At 50.4% G+C, this 19304-nt stretch overlaps 1 protein-coding gene across 8 annotated transcripts in view; it reads right to left on the bottom strand.

Annotated features, from left to right (window-relative positions):
• GPR161 (G protein-coupled receptor 161) overlaps nucleotides 1–19304 on the bottom strand; it is a 65065-nt gene that overhangs the window by 6431 nt on the left and 39330 nt on the right. For 6 of the 8 annotated variants that reach the window (XM_085022501.1, XM_085022499.1, XM_021089471.2 and 3 more), the window contains 3 exons: nucleotides 12717–13441; nucleotides 5860–5964; nucleotides 2083–2202 (listed from right to left, as the gene is read on the bottom strand). In XM_085022501.1, the coding sequence (XP_084878627.1) occupies nucleotides 2083–2202; nucleotides 5860–5964; nucleotides 12717–13441 (950 nt within the window). Of the gene's footprint in view, nucleotides 1–2082; nucleotides 2885–5135; nucleotides 5965–12716; nucleotides 13442–14192; nucleotides 14351–19304 lie in introns of those variants that run through there. The other 2 variants (XM_021089475.2, XR_014843920.1) reach the window with 2 other exon arrangements.

Raw genomic sequence — 19304 nt, 5'->3', positions numbered from 1 at the left:
CGGCTGTAAATGTCCACAAACCTGAATGTTGTCTCTGCCCCTCCACTCTTGGTCAGAGATTCCCCAGAGCCACATGGAGACCCTCAGGACTGGAAGCTCATTAACGGTTCCCCCAGGATTACTACCCCCTAACAATGGGGCACAGATGGGAGGGTGGGAGGGGTCCTTCAATTTCATACCCAGGGCCTTATGACTATTAACCTCATTGCTTATTTCCTCCTGACATCTTGGGGGGAAAGGTGTATCCCCTACTTTTCGAGTTTTCTGCAGTAGGCAACTTCCATCCTACTCTCCAAGAGGGAAAGAGTTGCGGGGGCCACGTGGCCCCTCCCTGCCCTGTCACTCATTGGCGGGAGGGGGGTGCATCTTACATGTGCCCACTCTCCTTCCTGCCTGTAGAAAGGTGCCTTTGGAATTGCTGTCCCCTAACAGTTGGCTTGATGGAGCAAGCTTGGCCTTGTGTGGGCTCGCTAGATTAAGGAGGATTTCAATCCATTTCTTTAAAATATGGGAATACTGTTTTCCATAGCGGTTGTACCAAGAGACTCTCATACTAAGTGAAGTCAGAAAGACAAAGACAAATACAGTATGATATCACTTATATCTGGAATCTAATAAATGGCACAAATGAAACTATCTACAGAAAAGAAACAAACTCATGGACGTGGAAAACAGACTTGTGGTTGCCACAGGAGAGAGGTTAGGAGTGGGATGGATTGGGAGTTTGCAGTTAGTAGATGTATAGCATCTGGAGTGGATAAGCAATGAGGTCCTGCTGTGTAGCACAGGGAACTATATCTAGTCATTTGTGATGGAATATGATGGAGGATAATGTGAGAAAAAGTATATATATATATATATATATATATATACACACACACACACACACACACATACATATATACATACACACACACACACATATATATATAACTGGGTCACTTTGCAGTACAGCAGAAATTGACAGAACACTGTAAATCAACTGTAATAAAAATTCTTTTAAATATGGGAGTAATATATCATAAAGCCCATGAGGCTGCTGGTCCAAGCTCTGTTCTTGAATCCTCTTTGCCAGTGAAGCAGACAATTTGCCATCTGCCTCCCTGACATCCATGACCATTCATCTGGAATCAGGAAGGGGTGCTAGAGAGATAGGACTAATTATGAACCTAAGGCTCTGACCCAGCCCATATTTATTTTCATACTCGGCATTTCTGAAGAATGTATGTCTTACAGATCCCGGACTCCTCCACCACATACACACCCAGCCATGCGAGTGGCTGTCCTCATACGGTGGGATTCAGAGGCAAAGAGAGTCTTACACCTATGCGCAGCCTGATGGCTCCTTGGTCACTCCTCGGATCAGCCTGTCTGGATGGGAAAGGATGGGAAACCAGACCCCAAGTTCCAGAGGCAACATGTGTGCCGAGAGGTGAATTCAGAACAGGTAGGGCAGAAAAACATCGGACTGGACTACAGCCGAACGCACTCCTCTCACAGGATCCCAGCTCCCTTACCAGCTTCTGGGCAACAGACACTCAAGACGGCAGCCTTTAGTGCTGCTGGAGCAGGGCACTCGCGGGGCATGGCTTCCGTCTTCCACGTGAGGAAGCCGAGGCTCCGAAGGACACGTTCAGATTTATAACCACACGTAACCCATAAAGGAGAGGAAACTACAGAGGGCTCAGAAACTGTTTTATCCAGTCAGGCAACTTCCTGAGGGAGGGAGACTAGAACTGGTATGTGGGTTGTGTGTGTATGTGGGTGGAGCCGTGTGTGTGGCTGTGTATGCATTTGTGTGGCTGTGTGTACGTGTCTGTGTGTATAGCTCTGTGCCATGCATGTGTGTAGCTGTGTATGTGGCTCTGTGTGTGTGTCTACATACAGCACCATGGCCACTGCTTGCCTAGCCTTAGATGCTGGGAAACCTAAGAACTCCAGTGAGACTGGCAGGGTCGGGAGCGACATCAGGGTGGGCGAAGGTGGGGCCCTGGTTGGGTGGAGGCAGGCAGAGCCAAGGAATTTTCCAAAGATCCTTTCGTTTCCCCTGTTTTCCTAAAGGCATCAGTGACAGAAACCAACCTTTGACTTGTTCCACTTCATCCTCGAATGTCACCGAGCTCCTCCTCTTGGGTGGGCAAGTGCAGTGCGAGGGAGGGTTGTCGTCAGACGTGTAGTCCTCGAGCAGCATCACGTCTGTTCCTAAAACCAAGGGCAGATGTGCACCGGAACCCAGCAACACCACCAAGTCCTTCTCATTGCCTTTCTTGCTGGCTCTCAACACCCCTTGCATCCCTCTCTCCCACTGAATCAAACCCACCGTCAAGGGCGACTAACTGCCCTGCAGCATTTGCCCAAGAAACACTGTTTCATTCCAAGGAGTTTGCAGCCAGCTTTGGGGCTGCTTCAAACACACCAAAAATACAGCAAGGTTATCCAGGTGGATGGGTTACTTGGAAGTGCTGAGTGTGCCAGACCTGGAACGGAGGGCACGGGGAGTCAGGCTGAGTGGAGGAGGGGGCCCTATTAAAGGGGCTTTGTGCTCCAAGTGATTTTTCTTACAGTTTGAATTTCTAGCTTTCTAGTTAAAATATGCTGTCCTAAATAAACATTTAAAACCTGAAAATGTAAACTTCTTTGGGGATCAAGAAGGGATTGAAAAATATGTCCCCTAAAGAGTGGAGGGAGATGTTCCCATCATGGTGCAGCAGAAACAAATCTGACTAGCATCCATGAGGACACAGATTTGATCCCTGGTCTTGCTCAGTGGGTTAAGGATCCGGCATTGCCATGAGCTGTGGTGTAGGTCACAGACGTGGCTTGGATTCGTGTTGCTGTGGCTCTGGTGTAGGCCAGCGGCTGTAGCTCTGATTCAACCCCTAGCCTGGGAACCTCCGTGTGCCTCGGGTGGGGCCCTAAAAGGACCAAAAAAATAAAAAAAATAAAAAAAAAAATAAAGTGGAGGGAAAAGGCAAAGCGGCAGGAAGGCCTATTAGAGAGAGCTGGGCTGATGGGCAGGGGGAGTGGGAGGGAAGGAGGGCAGATGTTGGGACCAGCCTTCAGTCTTTCAAGGCCTTGATGCTTAGGAAATTAGGAAAGAGGGGGAGCCTGGAGTTTCCGTTGTGGCTTAGCAGGTTAAGAACCTGGTAGAGTGTCCATGAGGATGTGGGTTTGATTTCCTGCCCTCGAGCACTGGGTTAAGGACCCAGTGTCGCCACAAGCTGCAGCATGGATCATGGATGTGGCTTGGATCCTGAATTGCTGTGGCTGTGTGTAGGCCTGCAGCTGCAGCTCTAATACGATCCCTTGCCTGGGAACTTCCATAAGCTGCAGGTGTGGCCATTTAAGAAAGAAAGAAAGCGAGAGAAAGAGAAGGAAGGAGGAAGGAACTAAGAAAGAAAAGAAAAAAGAGGAGCCTGGAGCTCCTCACATGTTCTTTAAGAACGATTTGCAAAGGCACATTCCTTCGGCAGGCTTGTAATATGGTGGTTAAGCATACAGGTTCAAGAGTGGGACAGATCCAGGATCCCAGGCAGGTGATTTAATCCCTTGGCATCTTTTCATGCTTGCACAATGGTTATCGTAATTCCATCTACCTCTTAAGAGTTATTGGGAGGATTATGAGTTGAAACATGTACACATGTGACACAGTGCCTGGCACACAGCAAGTGCCTCATCACTGGAAGTCATCACTTGTGAGGACACAGCTAATAAACTGTGGGGCTAAAGCTCACACTTTGGTCTGTGGGACCCCAAAGCCCAAGCTCCTTCTACTACCTACAACCCTGTCCCCTCCCTCGCTCCTTTCTGCCTGTTCAGGTTTTAACATCACTTTCTCAGAGAAGCTTTTTTAATGTTCCCTCCCACCAATTCCTTTCCAACAGAGAGCACACACAACTCTGTTTTGTGTCCCTGTGGCACTTGGCTTCCCGGAGCAGAATTACTGAGGTGTAATTTGCATCCCACACAAGTGCCCATTTGAAGTGCACAGGATGGCCATCCTCACCACTAGAAAGCAAGCCCTGTGAGGGCAGCTCACCCCATCTTTCTCACCTAGTGTGGTATCTGGTCAAAGCAGTGGCTGGGCAAATAAAGAAACAAATTTGTTAATGAGCGAATGTCACTCTGCCTCTGGATCCCTGTTGGGGTCTGAGAAGCGGGCGGGGGTCTGAGGAGGGACAGAGGCCTTCCTGTCCTTCACATCACACCAGGGACTCGGGCCTCCAAGGGAAGGTGTGACCAGCGGTTCAATCCTCTGGGCTGCCCGGGGGAAACGCTCCATAACAGGAGGCCTGGCCTGGCTCCCTGGCCATGGCCCCCACACATAGAATTCCATGACACAGGCTCAGGCCAGGAAACACAGCTCAAGGCAGAGAGGACGTTTCAAAGGTTCCAGCAGCAGCAGAGAAGGAGGAGGACAGAGGGAAGCCTGTGCTTTGAGATCCAGGACGTGGCACCCTCCTTTCAAATGGACAGATGCCAGTCTGTCACACACGTCCCCAGCACACATGTGCCCAGCACTCAGACAGACACTCAGACTCACACAGCCCCCAAAGAGCTGCTCTGTCAGCTCCATGAATGACTGGCAGAGGGACACCACCAGCCACTGCCTACAAGCCTCTCACCTAGGGCCTGGTGAGGTGACGCAGTCATCTGAGCATAAGATGTGGCACTCGGCTGCCTGGAAGCCAGGCGCAGACTGTGACATCACAGAGCCCCCTGCTCAGGGGAGGAGCCCCAGGTCTGCACCAACCCCTGGGAACAGCTCCAGGGAGAGTTTAGAGGATGTTGGTAGAGATGTCTCTTCGGGGAGACAGAGCTCCCCACAGGCAGGTGCAGGGCATGTAACAACAGTGACAGGGCACCCGACCTTGTTGACTCTGCCCTGACAGAGGGACAGTTGTACCAGATCACAAATGGGGAAACTCAAAGGTTTGGAAAGAGACGAGCAGGGAGTTCCCATCACGGCTCAGTGGTAATGAACCTGACTAGTATCCATGAGGATGCAAGTTCGACCCCTGGTCTTAGTCAGTGGGTTAAAGATCCGGCGTTGCAGGTCACAGACTTGGCTCGGATGATGCGCTGCTGTGGCTCTGGCGTAGGCCGGCAGCTGCAGCTTCAATTCAACCCCTAGCCTGGGAACCTCCATACTCCCTAAGTGAGGCCCTAAAAACACACACACACAAAGAAAGAAAGAAAGAGAGACAGACAGGCAGCCTGCCTCAACACTGTTCTTGAGAAGCCAATTTGAGAAGAAAACCTGGGCTGGCTGACTCCAGCCAGAGTCCACATAGGCCAGCAGTTATTATAACTCAAGTAACAACTCACAATAGCTTAACATGTTAACTTTTCAAAGGTTTTCACTTAATCTGCATCTCACAACCCCACTGGGTGGCAGGAAGCACAGGAGCTGAGGTCCTCACCATCTACAGGAAGGAACCGAAGCACAGAGATGCTAGAAAGCTAAAAGCTGTGACTGGAGTTCCCGTCATGGCTCAGCGGTTAACGAATCCGACTAGGAACCATGAAGTTGCAGGTTCGACCCCTGGCCTCACTCAGTGGGTTAAGGATCTGGCGTTGCCGTGAGCTGTGGTGTAGATCACAGACAAGGCTCGGATCCAGCGTTGCTGTGGCTCTGGTATAGGCTGCTGGTTACAGCTCTGATTCGACCCCTAGCCTGGGAATCTCCATATGCCACACATGCGGCCCTAGAAAAAGACAAAAAAAAAAAAAAAAACAGAGAGAGAGAGAGAGAGAGAGAGATAAAAACCATGACTAGAAACCCTTGACTCCTGTCCCTTACATCCTGGGAGCCAGCCCTCCCATGAGCTCCTACCAGCGGGAAGGCGAGAGGCTTACCTGAGTCCTGAGAGCAGCTGAAGCCGGTGTCCCCCGTGCTGCTGCTGTTCCCCAGGGGCTGCCCGCCTGCCATGAGCGCTGTGAGGTGTGGGGACAGGCCCAGGTCTGAAAGGCAAGGTTGGCACTGACTGCACAATCCCCGTCCCCCACTGGGGCCCACAGGCCTCACCCCCTGGGCGGCCCTCCTGTCCGCTCCACTGTCCTGCACAGCACACCCGCCACCCACGGAAGACAGAAAGCCCTGGGCCGCCTTTCCTCCCTTTGCCCCTTGTTCCCATCCTGTCCCACAGAGGCTGGGACAGGATTCTCTGCCCCCTACCCACCCACCCTCAGGGAAGCTCTGGTGACAAATGTCAAACACCAACAAGGCAGGTGGGAGAGAAAATAAGTCCTGGGAGAAGATCTTCCAGTTAAACATGGAGTCGGGGTGCACATTAGATTCCCAAGATTCTACCTGAATACAAAACACAAATATAAAAGGGTTTGTGTTTTTTTAAAATACTGAAAACTCTAAGAAGAGAGAATGCACATAGGCTGGGAGGTGAGGGGCCGGCAATGAAACAGACCTAGGAAAGAGCGGAGGCTGTCGGCGGGGAGAATTGAAAGGGGTCCCCAAAAGTTCAGGAATTAGAGAACCCAGAGCCCCTGTAGCAGGTAGGGATGGATGGAAGGTCTCTACAGGAAGCAGTGGGTCCCCGCTGTTGCTCTTCCCAGTCTGGGCTCTGGGCACCTGCCCCCCATGTTGGCAGGAGAGCAGAGGGAGGAGGGGAAGTGGGGGACTCTGGCCTTAGTGACACCAGGCAGCTGAGGCCACGTGGGAAAAACCAAGGGAACAATGAGAGGCTGCAGAGGTAACAATGGGACTGCCTCTCCACTCCCTCACCCAGCCTGGGCAGGAGACCAGAGGCTTCGTCCTCGGGGAAGCCAACCCGTCCACCGTGAGGGCTGGGCGCTCTGAGAAATGGCCCGGCCCCACCACCCTGCCATCCACGCGCCTCCAGCTCCACGGCCTGGGGCTTCCCTGGGCCACTAACAGTGAGGAATAAGGGAGAGCCAACATCACCAGACCTTGAAGGAAAGGCCCTAGACTGAGAGGAGGGAAGAAAAAAGAAAGAAAATGGATCTCACAGGAGACAATGCAGCTCAAGAAAACCTATAGATTTCTAACTGGGTGTCCTCAGAAAATGGAGAAAATAATAAATCCGTGAAGAAAAGGGCTGGAGGCCACAAAGACCATGGAGATTGCACGGTTGTTCTCAGCAATGGAAAAAACAAAACAAAACAAAACAAAACAAAAAAAAAAAACAGCATAAAAAAGGCAGACTCCTCCCATCTCATGAGGAAGACCTACTTACCTATCAGATTTAATGACCTGCCATGAAGTACCACCCGTGTGCCCTCCCCACATCCCTGTCCCCGCCACAGCACCCTTACAGACAGGAGAGGCCTCTGCCCTGCACTTTCATCCCAATTCTTCTGAGGTGACAAGGTGACAGTACACATGCTCTCCTTTCTCCTCCAGAGTCAAGGAGGATGGGGGGGGGGTGCCCGTGCAGTGTAGGCTGCCCTCAGAACCTCCTTTCCAGGAAATGTGGGGATCACACTTTTGCAAAGAGCCTTCCCCTCTCCTGGGGGTTGGTGTAGGGGAAGTGGGGGTGGGGGTAGAGGCCCCCAAATATGATCACCCGCTATCAGAATTTCGGCCTCAGAATATGACTATGTCTCAGCAGGAAACTGGGCTTGGGAAGGAGGGGGACCTGTGGGGGAACATCCACTGACAACTGGGACGGATGAGGCCACAGTGGGTTTTGGATGCCATCTCTGGGGCTGCGGTAAAAGCCAGACACAAGTCCTGGTCACCACCAGTGGGAGGGATTGCTGGAGCCAAACCAACACGCTTGGCTAAGAGATCTGGAAACAGGGCAGCCAGGTGGCCACTCCCTGGGTTTATCCAGCACTTATCACTGGAGAGTGGGCACAGCTACCCCACGTTTTTTGACATTTCCACATGAAACAACAACACAGCTATTGGACCGGGCCCAATCCAACCCCTTTTACCAAAAAAAAAAATTTTAAAGAAAGAAAAAAGCACCAAGCGTCAGGCCCAGGGATCAGATTGGAAACCTGGTGCAGCCAGAAGAGGCACGAGTGCCTTTTAGAGGCTGAAAGAAGAGGAGTGCAAGTCTGGGGGAAAACTGACACTTTGCAGTAAGCAGGAGACCTCTAGGTGGCACCAGGAAGGGAATGTGGAAAGACAAGGCAGGAGAACTCAAAGGTTCCAGGGTCGCCTCCCCTCTCTCCAGCCTAAAGCTCACAAAGGCCCTGGAGCGGGGCACTCCCTGAGTTGACAGGAGTCGGTGTCCTCTACAGCAGATCACTGGAAAGGCTCTGTCCCCAGCTTCAGGAGCTCTGAGCCTCAGGTGGGAGCAGCATTTGGAGAGGCTGCCCTCCCACAATGTCCAGGACACCCTTCGAGCTGGGTGGGGGTGGTGCCTAGACTATATCCACCCTGGCTGGTCAGTGGGGGCAGAACTGCTGGAGGAACTGCTGGCCCCACCTTTGCTCCGACTGCCTACACCCACCTGTCAGTTTGAATTTGGAGTCTGACCTCCCAAGACCAAACCTGAGCACTTAGCGCACCTCCCAGCACTCTATAGCATCAACTCTGACTCCAAGGTTGACCTACCACCAGGAGGTGGCACTGCCCAGCAGCCCCCAGCGAGGCCGGAGGTCTCCCTTCCTAGGTGAGCCTTGTGGGAATCTGCTAATGAGATCTCACAAGCACAAAGTATTTTGGTGGTCCACTGACAGCAGGCATCCAGGGAAAATCTAAGCTTCTGCACTTCTTCAGTGTGGGGCTAAGAGAACGAGAGAACCACAATCCATGGATGACGGCTGAAATCCATGTATGAACTAAACATGATCATGTGTGTATAAAACTCCTGGCATCCCAGAGTCGGCAGGGAAGGTTCAGGTATTTGTGGAATGCCCTATGCCTGTGCTCCCAAGCACCATTAGCAAAGTCTATAATTCCATGTATTGAACCCTTTGATGAAAACTGTGCAGCTGCCAATGCAAATGGAGGGGAACAAAATCGAGCCAGGGCCTCCCAGTCTTTTCTTGCTGGCTTTGTTAAGAATCTTATCATCCTTCTTCCACTGCATTCTCTGAGGGTTACGGAGGTGGCTGAGGCGGTGGCGGGGGTGGCAGGAAAGCCCATTTGGATTTAGGTGTCTGCTGCAGATGCAAGTCATGCCTGCAGAGGGCGTCAGACCAGGGTCGTTTTCAGCTCTGGCTCAGCCAGAGGGACTGGGGATGCAAGGTGGAGGCCAGGGTTCTCCCTCCAGATCAGAAAGGTTGTGGTCATTCCTGGTATGACAGGCAGGATGTGGAGCGGGGTGGGCACTGCATCCTACTCTCTTTCCAAGACCTTTGCTGCTGCTGCCTGCCTCCCAAAATCAAGACATTTGGGGAAGAGACAACGGGGATTCCCCCAGCTCCCATTCAAGGGGAAGGCCAACAGCTCAGAACCCAGCATCCCCACAGGCTCTTCAACCCAAAAACATCCCACAAGAACTGCTTTTCCTTCCATGAAGAGACCACTCACTGCCGTAGACTTGCCAACCCAACCACAGCTGGTGTTTTCCTCCTGTTCTCACAGCCTCTCAAACTCCTCTAGGATAATCCCAAGAGGCTTGCATGAAAATCTTGGCCTCCGAAGCACGTGTTTCTTTTTGTTCTATCTATCCTCTCCTCCTCTGTTCTTTTTCCCCTCATTATTTTTTTCTTCTGTCCTTTTTCTTTTTAGGCCTGCACCTGCAGCATATGGAGGTTCTCAGGCTAGGGGTCCAATTGGAGCTACAGCTGCTGGCCTACGCCAGAGCCACAGCAATCCTGGATCCGAGCTGAGACTGCCATCTACACCACAGCTCGCAGCAACTCCAGATCCTTAACCCGCTGAGCGAGGCCAGGAATCGAACCCGCAACCTCATGGTTCCTAGTCGGGTTCGTTAACCACTGCGCCACGATGGGAACCCCCTCCCTTCCTTATTCTTAACGTCAATGGAATTGAAAACATTTAATATCTGTGTGTCTAGAAAAGTGGCTTTACAAAATCTGAACAACAAGTTCATTAGGGAAGGGAAACTGAACCCTGAGTGTACTCCTCCTGGCTCATTAGTCACAAAAGGAAATACAGTCTTGTCAGTGGCAGGGGGTGGGCATTCAGTAGTTAAAATATGGGGATCCCAAGAAAGATTTTTTTCTCCCACAGTCAGAAAGTCCCCAAATTCCCTCCTTTCTCAAGAAGGAACATTCCATCAACCCATGAGATAAATCAGCAATGTTGGTTTGTTTATTTGCCACATGGAAAAGAGCTCCTATCATCACGACTACTGAGAAGTCATGATAATTAAGAGTTGTTTCTTCCCACTCCCTTGAGAGGATGGGTAGAAGACCTCTTTATTTCCTGAAGAGTGTGAGTTGCCCAAAGTCATCTGGCAAGAGACTAGGACCACAGTCTGAACTGGCTCTTTCCATGAGCATAATCTGACACGCACCCTCTGAGTCTCTCTTCCAACAGCTTGTCCAGGTGATGGTAACTACGGGGCAAGATCCACCAGGGCATGCTACCAACGGCGGCTGAAGGTTGAAGGGAAAAAGGAATATCTTTACAGCCTCAAAGTAGCTCCTCGGCTGTATTCATTAATGACAATGGAAAAGACAGTAACTTTCCAGGGGAGAAACCTGGCAGATACCACCTGAACTATATGAACTGAAAGTATTCCCCCCAAGTTCATACACTGAAGCCCCAACCCCCAGCATGAGGGTGTTCAGAGGTGGGTCCTTGTGGAGGTGATCAGGTTTAGATGAGGTCATGAGAGTGCGTGCTTAAGAGACCAGGGAGCTTGGTGTCCCCGTCTCTGACACCATCCATCTCCACCATGCGAGGTCACAGCAAGAGGACAGCCAAGAAGAGGGCCCTCACCAGAACCCAACCATGCTGCCACCCTGATCTCAGACTTCTAGCCTCCTGAGTGTGAAAAACTGAAGTCATAGAGGTTAAGCCACGAAGACTATGGGATTTTGTTATAGCAGGCCAAACTAAGACATCAATCAGGATGTCAAGGGTAAAATCTGCTAGTAATAAGACATACTAACACACGTGCCCCTGCTGTGACCACTAAGAAGAGCATGTCACCTGCGCAAAGTGGCTGCTGAAGATGTACTACCCTGTTCTAATCTGGAGGACACATCAGTTATACACACACTGAAGGGCCTTCTGCAAAATTCCTGACCAGAACTCTACAAAGGTGTCAAGTCACAGATAGTGAAGAAAGAACGAAGACTTGTCAAAGATGGAAGAGGACAAAGGAGACATGATAACTGAACACAACGTGGGATCCTGAACTGGGTCCTGGAACAGAAAGACGACATCAGTGCAAAAATGGGTGAAATCTGAATCAAGTCTATAGTTAACAGCACTGCACCCATGGCAATGTCTTAGGTCTGATAGCTGTGTCGTGGTTAGGCAAGACATGAACACTAGGAGAAGCTGGGTAGATGGGAATTCTCTGTACCATTTTCCCAACTCTTCACTGAGACTTAAATTCTTTTTTGGCTTTTTGTTTTTTTGTTGTTGTCTTTTTGCCATTTCTAGGGCCGCTCCCGCGGCATATGGAGGTTCCCAGGCTAGGGGACGAATCAGCTGTAGTCGCCAGCCTACACCAGAGCCACAGCAACACCAGATCCGAGCCGCATCTGCAACCTACACCATAGCTCACGGCAACACCAGATCCTTAACCCACTGAGCGAGGCCAGAGATCAAACCCGAAACCTCATGGTTCCTAGTCGGATTCATTAACCACTGAGCCACGATGGGAACTCCGAGACTTAAATTCTCTTAAAAAGGTTTAAAAAAAAAAAAAAAAAGCTGTCCTGGGAGTTCCCATTGTGGCTCAGCGGAAACAAATCTGACTAGCAACCATGAGGATAGGTTTGATCTGTGGCCCCACTCAGCGGGTTAAGGATCTGGCATTGCCGTGAGTTGTGGTATAGGTCACAAACATGGCTTGGATCTGGCATTGCTGTGGCTGTAGCGTAGGCCAGAGGCTACAGCTCCAATCAAACCCCCTAGTCTAGGAAGCTCCATATACTGTGAGTTTGGCCCTAAAAAGACAAAAATTAAAAAATAAAAATTTTTTTTAAAAGCTGTCCTTAACTAGACTAATTCCTCCAGATCTCATCAAAGGTGATGGGATTGTGTCCAGAAATGATTAGCTCTGAAATCAATTATCAGATGGAGGAGCAGCTTTACACATACCAGATAGTGACACTTCAACAAGGGAGTGGAGGTTTGGTGTTGACACACCCTGAATTACTAGGGACCATGCGAGGAAACCACTGACCTGTGAGGAAAGGCCCAACAAGGACTCCATTCAAGAGAGACAGCTAAGGAGGGGAGGGAGTGTTTTAAAGCTGACTTTGCCTCAAACAACACTGAAAAGAAAGGATTGGCCAAGAGGAGAAAGCAGCAGCAGCTTGGCCCAATGCTTGGGTTCTTTTTCTTCTAGACAGAAGTAACTACACTGTCCAGGCCCATGCACCATGGCTGAGGTCACAGAACATGGATTTCTGAACTCTGCTGTCCCCTGCCCTGAACTGCTGAGCTCAGGAAATCTGCCTGGGAGTCACCGTGGACACTCTGGGACCCTTCCGCAAAGGAAGCCCATGCCTTAGTCCCAGAAGCCCACTGTCAGTCTGAGTTCCCGCCCATCAACCTGCCAGAGCTCTGGAGGGGCCCACATGCCACACCTGCTGAGGGTGGGCCTCCCTTCCCTGGCAAGTTCCTGCGTTACCTGTGATCCTGTTGGAAATGCTGAAGAGCCTGGACGTCCTCTGCCGCTGCACAAACGGTTCCCGGTAATACCGATCCCCAAAGCACATGCCCAGTAGTTCCTTGCGAACCGTCTTATTCCAGAGTCCATAGATCAGGGGGTGGCAGATGGCGCTGGTAAAAGACAGCCAAGTGGCCCAGGTCTCCAGTGTTGGGGAGACATAGTTCTTCCCCCAGAGGGCCTCAGATGTGATGACAACCATGTAGGGGCCCCAGGTGACCATGAAGGCACCAATGACCACCAGGATGGTGATGAGGGCCTTGCACTGGTTGGCCGAATAGACCACGCCCTGAAAGGCGTTCTTCCTGCTGCCTGAGGAGGAGGTGGAGGTGCTGGAGTTCTTCCTCCCATTCCTCTGTGGGTCCTCCTCCACGATGACCACGGTGCCACAGTGAACCTTGCGTGCCTTGACCCTGGCCACGCGGAAGATGAAGCCATAGCACACTAGCATGACCAGGAAGGGGAACAGGGCACACCAGATCTGCCAGAAAGCTGTATAGCCAGGCTCCCGGTGCCACGCAGCCACACACATCCACTTGAACTCATCAAACTCCACCGATGACCAACCAAATAGAGGTGGCAGGCAGCCGATGAGGGAGTGAAGCCAGATGTAGGCAAGTGCCATCACAGCTCGGTTGCCCGTGATCTTCATGGGATATACCATGGGGTACAGGACAGCATAGTAGCTAGAAAAAGGATGGAGGGAGGTGAAAGAGAGGAGTCAAAATAGAGAAGACACACCAGGATGGGCACCCACTGCTTTTCCTGATAGGGAGCTCTGTCTGAATTGCTCATCCAACCCAGCCACAGGGCAAATGCTTCTAAAAGTAGGACCTTCTCTCAACTCCCCCTGGACAAGTCACAGACTGGCCATGCCACACAGCCCTGTAGGACTCATCAGAGAAGGGCTGGATGCCAGGAAGAACAGAATGTAGGCGGCCCTGCTTCCAAGCCGCCAGGCCAGAGTCCATTCATATGTGGGGGTGTGGCTGATCTTGGGGCATCTACAGGAGCTCTAAAGGATCATGCAAGAAGCCAGATCATTTCTATGTTTCTGACAATTTTTTTAGATCAGTTTTCAGAAGGTCCTCAGAAACCAGAGTATCATCTAAGGATTAAGGGGTTCATTCATTCAGTGAACACTTTCCGAACACTTCCTTGGCTATGTGCCAAGCACCGTGCTATAGGCACTGGAAATACAGGTGAAACGGTGAGGGGGTGGGCGGGGGGAGATAGAGACTCAAGCACGGTGTGAGACTCTGGAGTGGAAAGGGCCGTCTTTAATCCTCACAACAACTGTTTGGAGCAGGGGGTGTTATCATTATCCTCATCTTATAGATGAAGACAGTAGAGCAGAGAAAGGATAGATACTCTGCCCCCGATAAGGAAGGGGAAGATAAAAACCCAGGCAACCGGACTTTACCATCCCCAGCGTACATGCCAGCAAGTTCCTGCAAAGCATCTTGCTCCAGAGTCCACAGACCAGGGCTGGTTCCTAATCCCTCAGCTCTGTGAAGGAGGGATGCCTGGAGAGCTACTGGTTCATATTGGCAGGGCCCTGGAGACCGACTGCAGGGTCAGGCAGAGCAGACTTCCTGGAGGAGATGGCACATAAACCCAGGTCTTAAAAGATCAGACGTACTGGCCCAGGAGCAGCTGAGGTAGAAAGCCAGCCCTGGCAAGATGTGGAGATGTGAGTGCTGGCTCGATGGGGGAGATGCACAGAGCTCAATCAGGCAGGCGCAGGGTGAAGGTAGGGGCCAGGGGGCTGGGGCACACCGAGCCTCGCCGGCCTTTTAACTGGCATGGGTGGGAGGAGTTAGACCATGGGGTTGAAGGTAAACCCTACCATCCCCACCCAGACATTTTATCCCAGGGAAATGCTGTTTAATGACGAGGCTTCTGCACAAAGGCAATGTGTGGGGGGATGCGGTGGCCACACTGATGCTGCCTGGTATAGACAGGACATTAGGAAATGAATGTGGCTGAGCCTTACACATCACCTGTGAAGCTACCTCCACCACCAGGACCGTCCTGAGTCATCCCTGGGTGCTAGCAGTCCAGGGACAGGGGCCATAGCCTGAACTGCCACCTGCGTCTATACCCTGTAAGAAGGGCCTTCCTAATCAGAGGTAAGGCCGTGGCTGCTGATCTCAAGCCTTGAGGCCTGGCTAAGGTCCAGCCTGGAAAGACAGTGCTTCTGGGCATGGAGTCTGAGAAGAAGAAACCACTGTAATTACGGTGTGGATTACAGACCCTGTGCACACAGCCTGGAGTAAAGCAATTCCTGTCTTACACTGACATCTGGGTTTGCATCTTGCAAAGGCCAGGCAGCCCTGTGAAAGAACGCCTCTGGAGTTGGAGATCCCCGGGTTCAGATGGTGACTCGGCTGTCCACCAGGTATGTGACCTTGGGTAGCTGATCTAACCTCTTAGAGAATCATAGAGCCTCAGGAGCAGGTCTGCTCCAAGGACAGAATGTGCTGGAGTGAGGGAAAGAGCTGGAGGGGGCCTCCCTCTAAATAAATGGCAGTGGCGGTAGAGCTGGATCTTTGCCCTCTTTTTTTTTTTTATTTTTTTTATTTGTGACTGCGGGATGTGGAAGCTCCCAGGCCAGGAATCAAACCCCTGCCATAGCCAATGCAATAACAACACTGGATCCATAACCTGCTATGCCACAAGGGAACTCCTCTCCCTTCCTTCCTGAAGACAGAATCCCCATCTTGTTCCTCCAAGACTGCCATGACCACAGGGGACACTGGGCCCTTCTGAGGGGATGCATCAAGCCACTAGTGGTATTCTACCCCCTGCCAGCTGACCAGGTGAATCACTGACCTCTGTGATGTCATATGGCAAATGAAATGTGAGGGAATTTTGCTGGGGTGAGACTGGGGGACCCTTCCAGGAAGGTTTTCTTCACTTTTAAGGAGAAACGAGACAGAGTTCTACTTTCCTCTGCCATTTAAAAATCATGCAGGCCCCCAGACAACACCTGAGGGGCGAACGTACAGCGGGTGTGGGAGGCCAGGGCTGGGAGCATGAGCAGTTCCTGGCTTCTCTGACCAGCCCTGCTCGGCCAGTCATAAAAATCATCATGATTAATAAGCTGTCCTCTGAAACAAATCCTTCTGGCTATTCTCAACACTGGTGAGGATTATTATTCAATGGCAAGGAAAGTGGTATTTACATCACTGCCGGAGGTTCTGGGCATGAGCAAGATAGTGGGATGCGACAGTGATTTCTCCCAGCTGAGTCTGCAAGCCCAGTGGGATGCCTGGGCAGGGGGCTGGGACCACATCCCAAGGGGTAAGTCTCCTAGAATCAGAAGGGCCCCCAAAGCCAGGGTGCTGCCTGTATATACCCACACCCTTTAGGGGTTGTTCTGGCTTTATGGGTTTCATTAGGTAAAATTTATACACACTGAAATGCACAAATCTACATCCATATCAAGATAAAACATGTCAGAGTTCCCACTGTGGCACAGTAGGTTAAGGATTTGGTGTTGTCTCTGTAGTGGCTTGGGTTGCTGCTGAGGCACAGGTTCAATTCCTGGCCCAGGAACTTCCATACGCTGTGGGTACAGCCAAAAAGGGAGGAAAAAAAGACAAACATGTCAAGATTTATCCACAGAAGAAAATGGATTTCATAGATTTGAAATTTCATTTTTTAAACCTAAGTCTCATTTAGGTCTTGTTGCAGGTTCCAAGGAAAATATAGAAGAAAAGCACCTCCCTATTCCCTGCAGGTTAATACAGGCCAAAATGGAGGGGCTTTCCATAATTATTTTCTTTTTTTGGATTATTAGGGCCACACCCACGGCATATGGAAGTTCCCAAGCTAGAGGTCAGCTTGGAGCTGAGCTGCCAGCCTACGTCACAGCTACAGCCTCGTGGGATCCGAGCTGTGTCTTCGATCTACACCTCACGGCAGCTCATGGCAACACCGGATCCTTGTCACAACAGAACCCCTGCTTTCCATAACTCTTAACTGTCTTCTGAAGCTCTCAATCTTTTCTCCAACAATTCATTTTCAGACACAGTCCCAAGCACGACCCTCGGTCCCAAAAGAGGCTTCTGTGTAACTTAAAAGTTGTGATGCCTATAGGCACTCCAAGGCTTCACTCTCCTGCCACAAGACCAACCACTTAAAAAAGCCCTGTTTTTAATAAGAAGGCTTCACTAAAATCATGAACAAAATCTAAGCCAACCACAGCTACCTTGGAGTGAACACATTAACTTAGTTAAAAAATCTCTTGATGGCACCATAACTAACCATCCCACAGGTCTAGCGCCTAGCTACTTTCATTTAAAATACCATTTTTAGGGAGTTCCCATGGTGGCTCAGTGGGTTATGAACCCAACTAGTATCCATGAGGTTTCGGGTTTGATCCCTGGCCCCACTCAGTGGGTTAAGGATCCGGCGTTGCCGTGAGCTGTGGTGTAGGTTGCAAATGTGGCTCGGATCCTGTGTTGCTGTGGTTGTGGTGTACACTGGCAGCTGTAGCTCTGATTCAACCCCTAGCCTGGGAATCTCCATATGCCGCATGTGCAGCACCCCCCCCCCCAAATAAACTAAAATATCATTTTTAGAGCAGGAGTTTCATCCACCCCAGTGTGGAATAAAAACATCAGAACTATTTTAAAAGGACCTGAAGCACTGGCAACTTCAAGGTTACCTTCAAAGTAGGGGTAACCAGGCTGGACTTATGCACAGCAAAAATCTTCCCAGGTTGAATGATGTCCCTGGCCTGGACCTGTTTCCACAGGGCTGATTTAGGACCCTGACGTCTCAATGGTGAACTTCACTCCAGCCAGCTCTCCTTTTTACACTCTGCCTCTCCTCCCTTCATGAGGCTACATGATGGACTCTTTGGGCTCATCTGCCAACCAGTTTAACGGATTTCTTTAGGCAGGTTCGTCATTGGGAACATGTGGCAATGTCTGGAGACATTTTTGGTTGTCACTCCTGGAGAGGTGCTTCTAGCATCCAGTGTGAGTAGTGGCCAGGGACACGCTGCTCAATATCTCACACAGGACAGCTCATCACAACAGTTATCCCATTCGAAAGGTCAACTGTGCTGAGGTAGAGAAACCCTGAGCTAAATGAATCTGTTGCTGGATGTGACTGACAACTGTCTTTGCAGTATTGTGTGATGGCTAAGAGACCAGTTTTGAGCATCTCAAAACTAGGCAAGTTACCAGCCACATGGATTTTGGCAAGTTTGCAAAACCCAACTTTGCTCATCTGCAATGTGGGGGCTGATAGGGTTGTTGGGAGGATCAGCTGGGATCAATGCTTCTTCACAGCACAGGGCAGTGCCTGGCAGGTGACTAGCATGTAACACATTTTAGTCGTGATCACGACCCTTGACCTTGTTTTTCTCTCTTTCCTTTCTTTTCTTTTTTTGGCTATACCCACAGCATATAGAAGTTGTGACCTAGGCCACTGCAGTGACAAAAGCAGGTCCTTAACTCACTGTGCTCCAGAAACTCCCACTTCGACTTTCTTGACGTTCCCATTTCTTTCTTCCACTCCCATTCTCTAACTTATCTTTTACTACCACTTCTGCTTCTCCATTCCCCTCTCTTATTCTCCATCCCTGTCCCTCCCATCTCTCCGTTTCTCCCTTTCTCATTCTTATTCTCTCTCTCTCTCTCTCTCACACACACACACACACACACACACGAGCTGCATCTTGAGGTTTCCAATATCGAAAGGCAAATATGCAACTTTCAAAATTAGTAACATCAAGTAAATTTAATTCCCTGAAATCAAGGGGGGCAGGGGAAGGAGTGTTTGAAATCTTGGTCAAATGGTGATCATGGATATAAGCATGATCAAATTAGCCGGTCCAGTCAGTTCGTATTCTTAGCCACATAAGTGACCAATAATTTAAAAAAAAAAAATTGCATCTACCATGAAAATATTTGAAGACACCATAAATTTTACTGCAGTCTATACATTATAGCCAAAGATCTGGCTGGAGAACTGTGATGGCCCAATCCATCCTGTGCTTGCAGGAGAAAATGAACTATTTTCCCAAAGATAACCAGGCCTTGGTGACTTATCATCATAGAGAGGCAGAAGTCCTTTCTCGACTCATGGCTCTGTCACTGAGTGACCCTGGGACTGGGCTGCGGGTCTGGGGTGCCAGGATTAAAGCTCTAGTGGGATTAAGGAGGTGCCACTTGTTCCTACATGTTACCTCTTCCACTTCCAGCCATTTCCCCTGGTGACCAACTGGGTCACATGCCGTGTGACACGCCCATCCTTCAGCACACACACCCTGCATTTTCACCATGCTCTGCCCTGCTCCCTCCTGTGTCCCACAGTACTTTAAACACACTGGCATTACATGCACATCATACGGTCTTAAAAATATCTGACTATATTTTTAAGGGAAAGGCCCTTGCAATCCTCTTCCCTAGCTCACATGCCACCTCTTCCTTGGAGCACCTCAGGCTCCACCATCAGAAGCAGTGATGAGAGCTACGACAGTTCTTGTTTCTGCTTTCACAGAGTAGACACCCAGCATATAGCCCAGGGTGA

The sequence above is a fragment of the Sus scrofa genome, chromosome 4 (assembly GCF_054392235.1).
Source record: "Sus scrofa isolate SSC_HxYL_T2T_F1_AM1 chromosome 4, Sscrofa_HxYL_maternal_Yorkshire_Landrace_v2.0, whole genome shotgun sequence".
In the NCBI taxonomy this organism is placed as follows: Eukaryota; Metazoa; Chordata; class Mammalia; order Artiodactyla; family Suidae; genus Sus; species Sus scrofa.
Note: the sequence above shows the minus strand (reverse complement) of the source record. Positions and strands in the feature narration are given on the sequence as shown.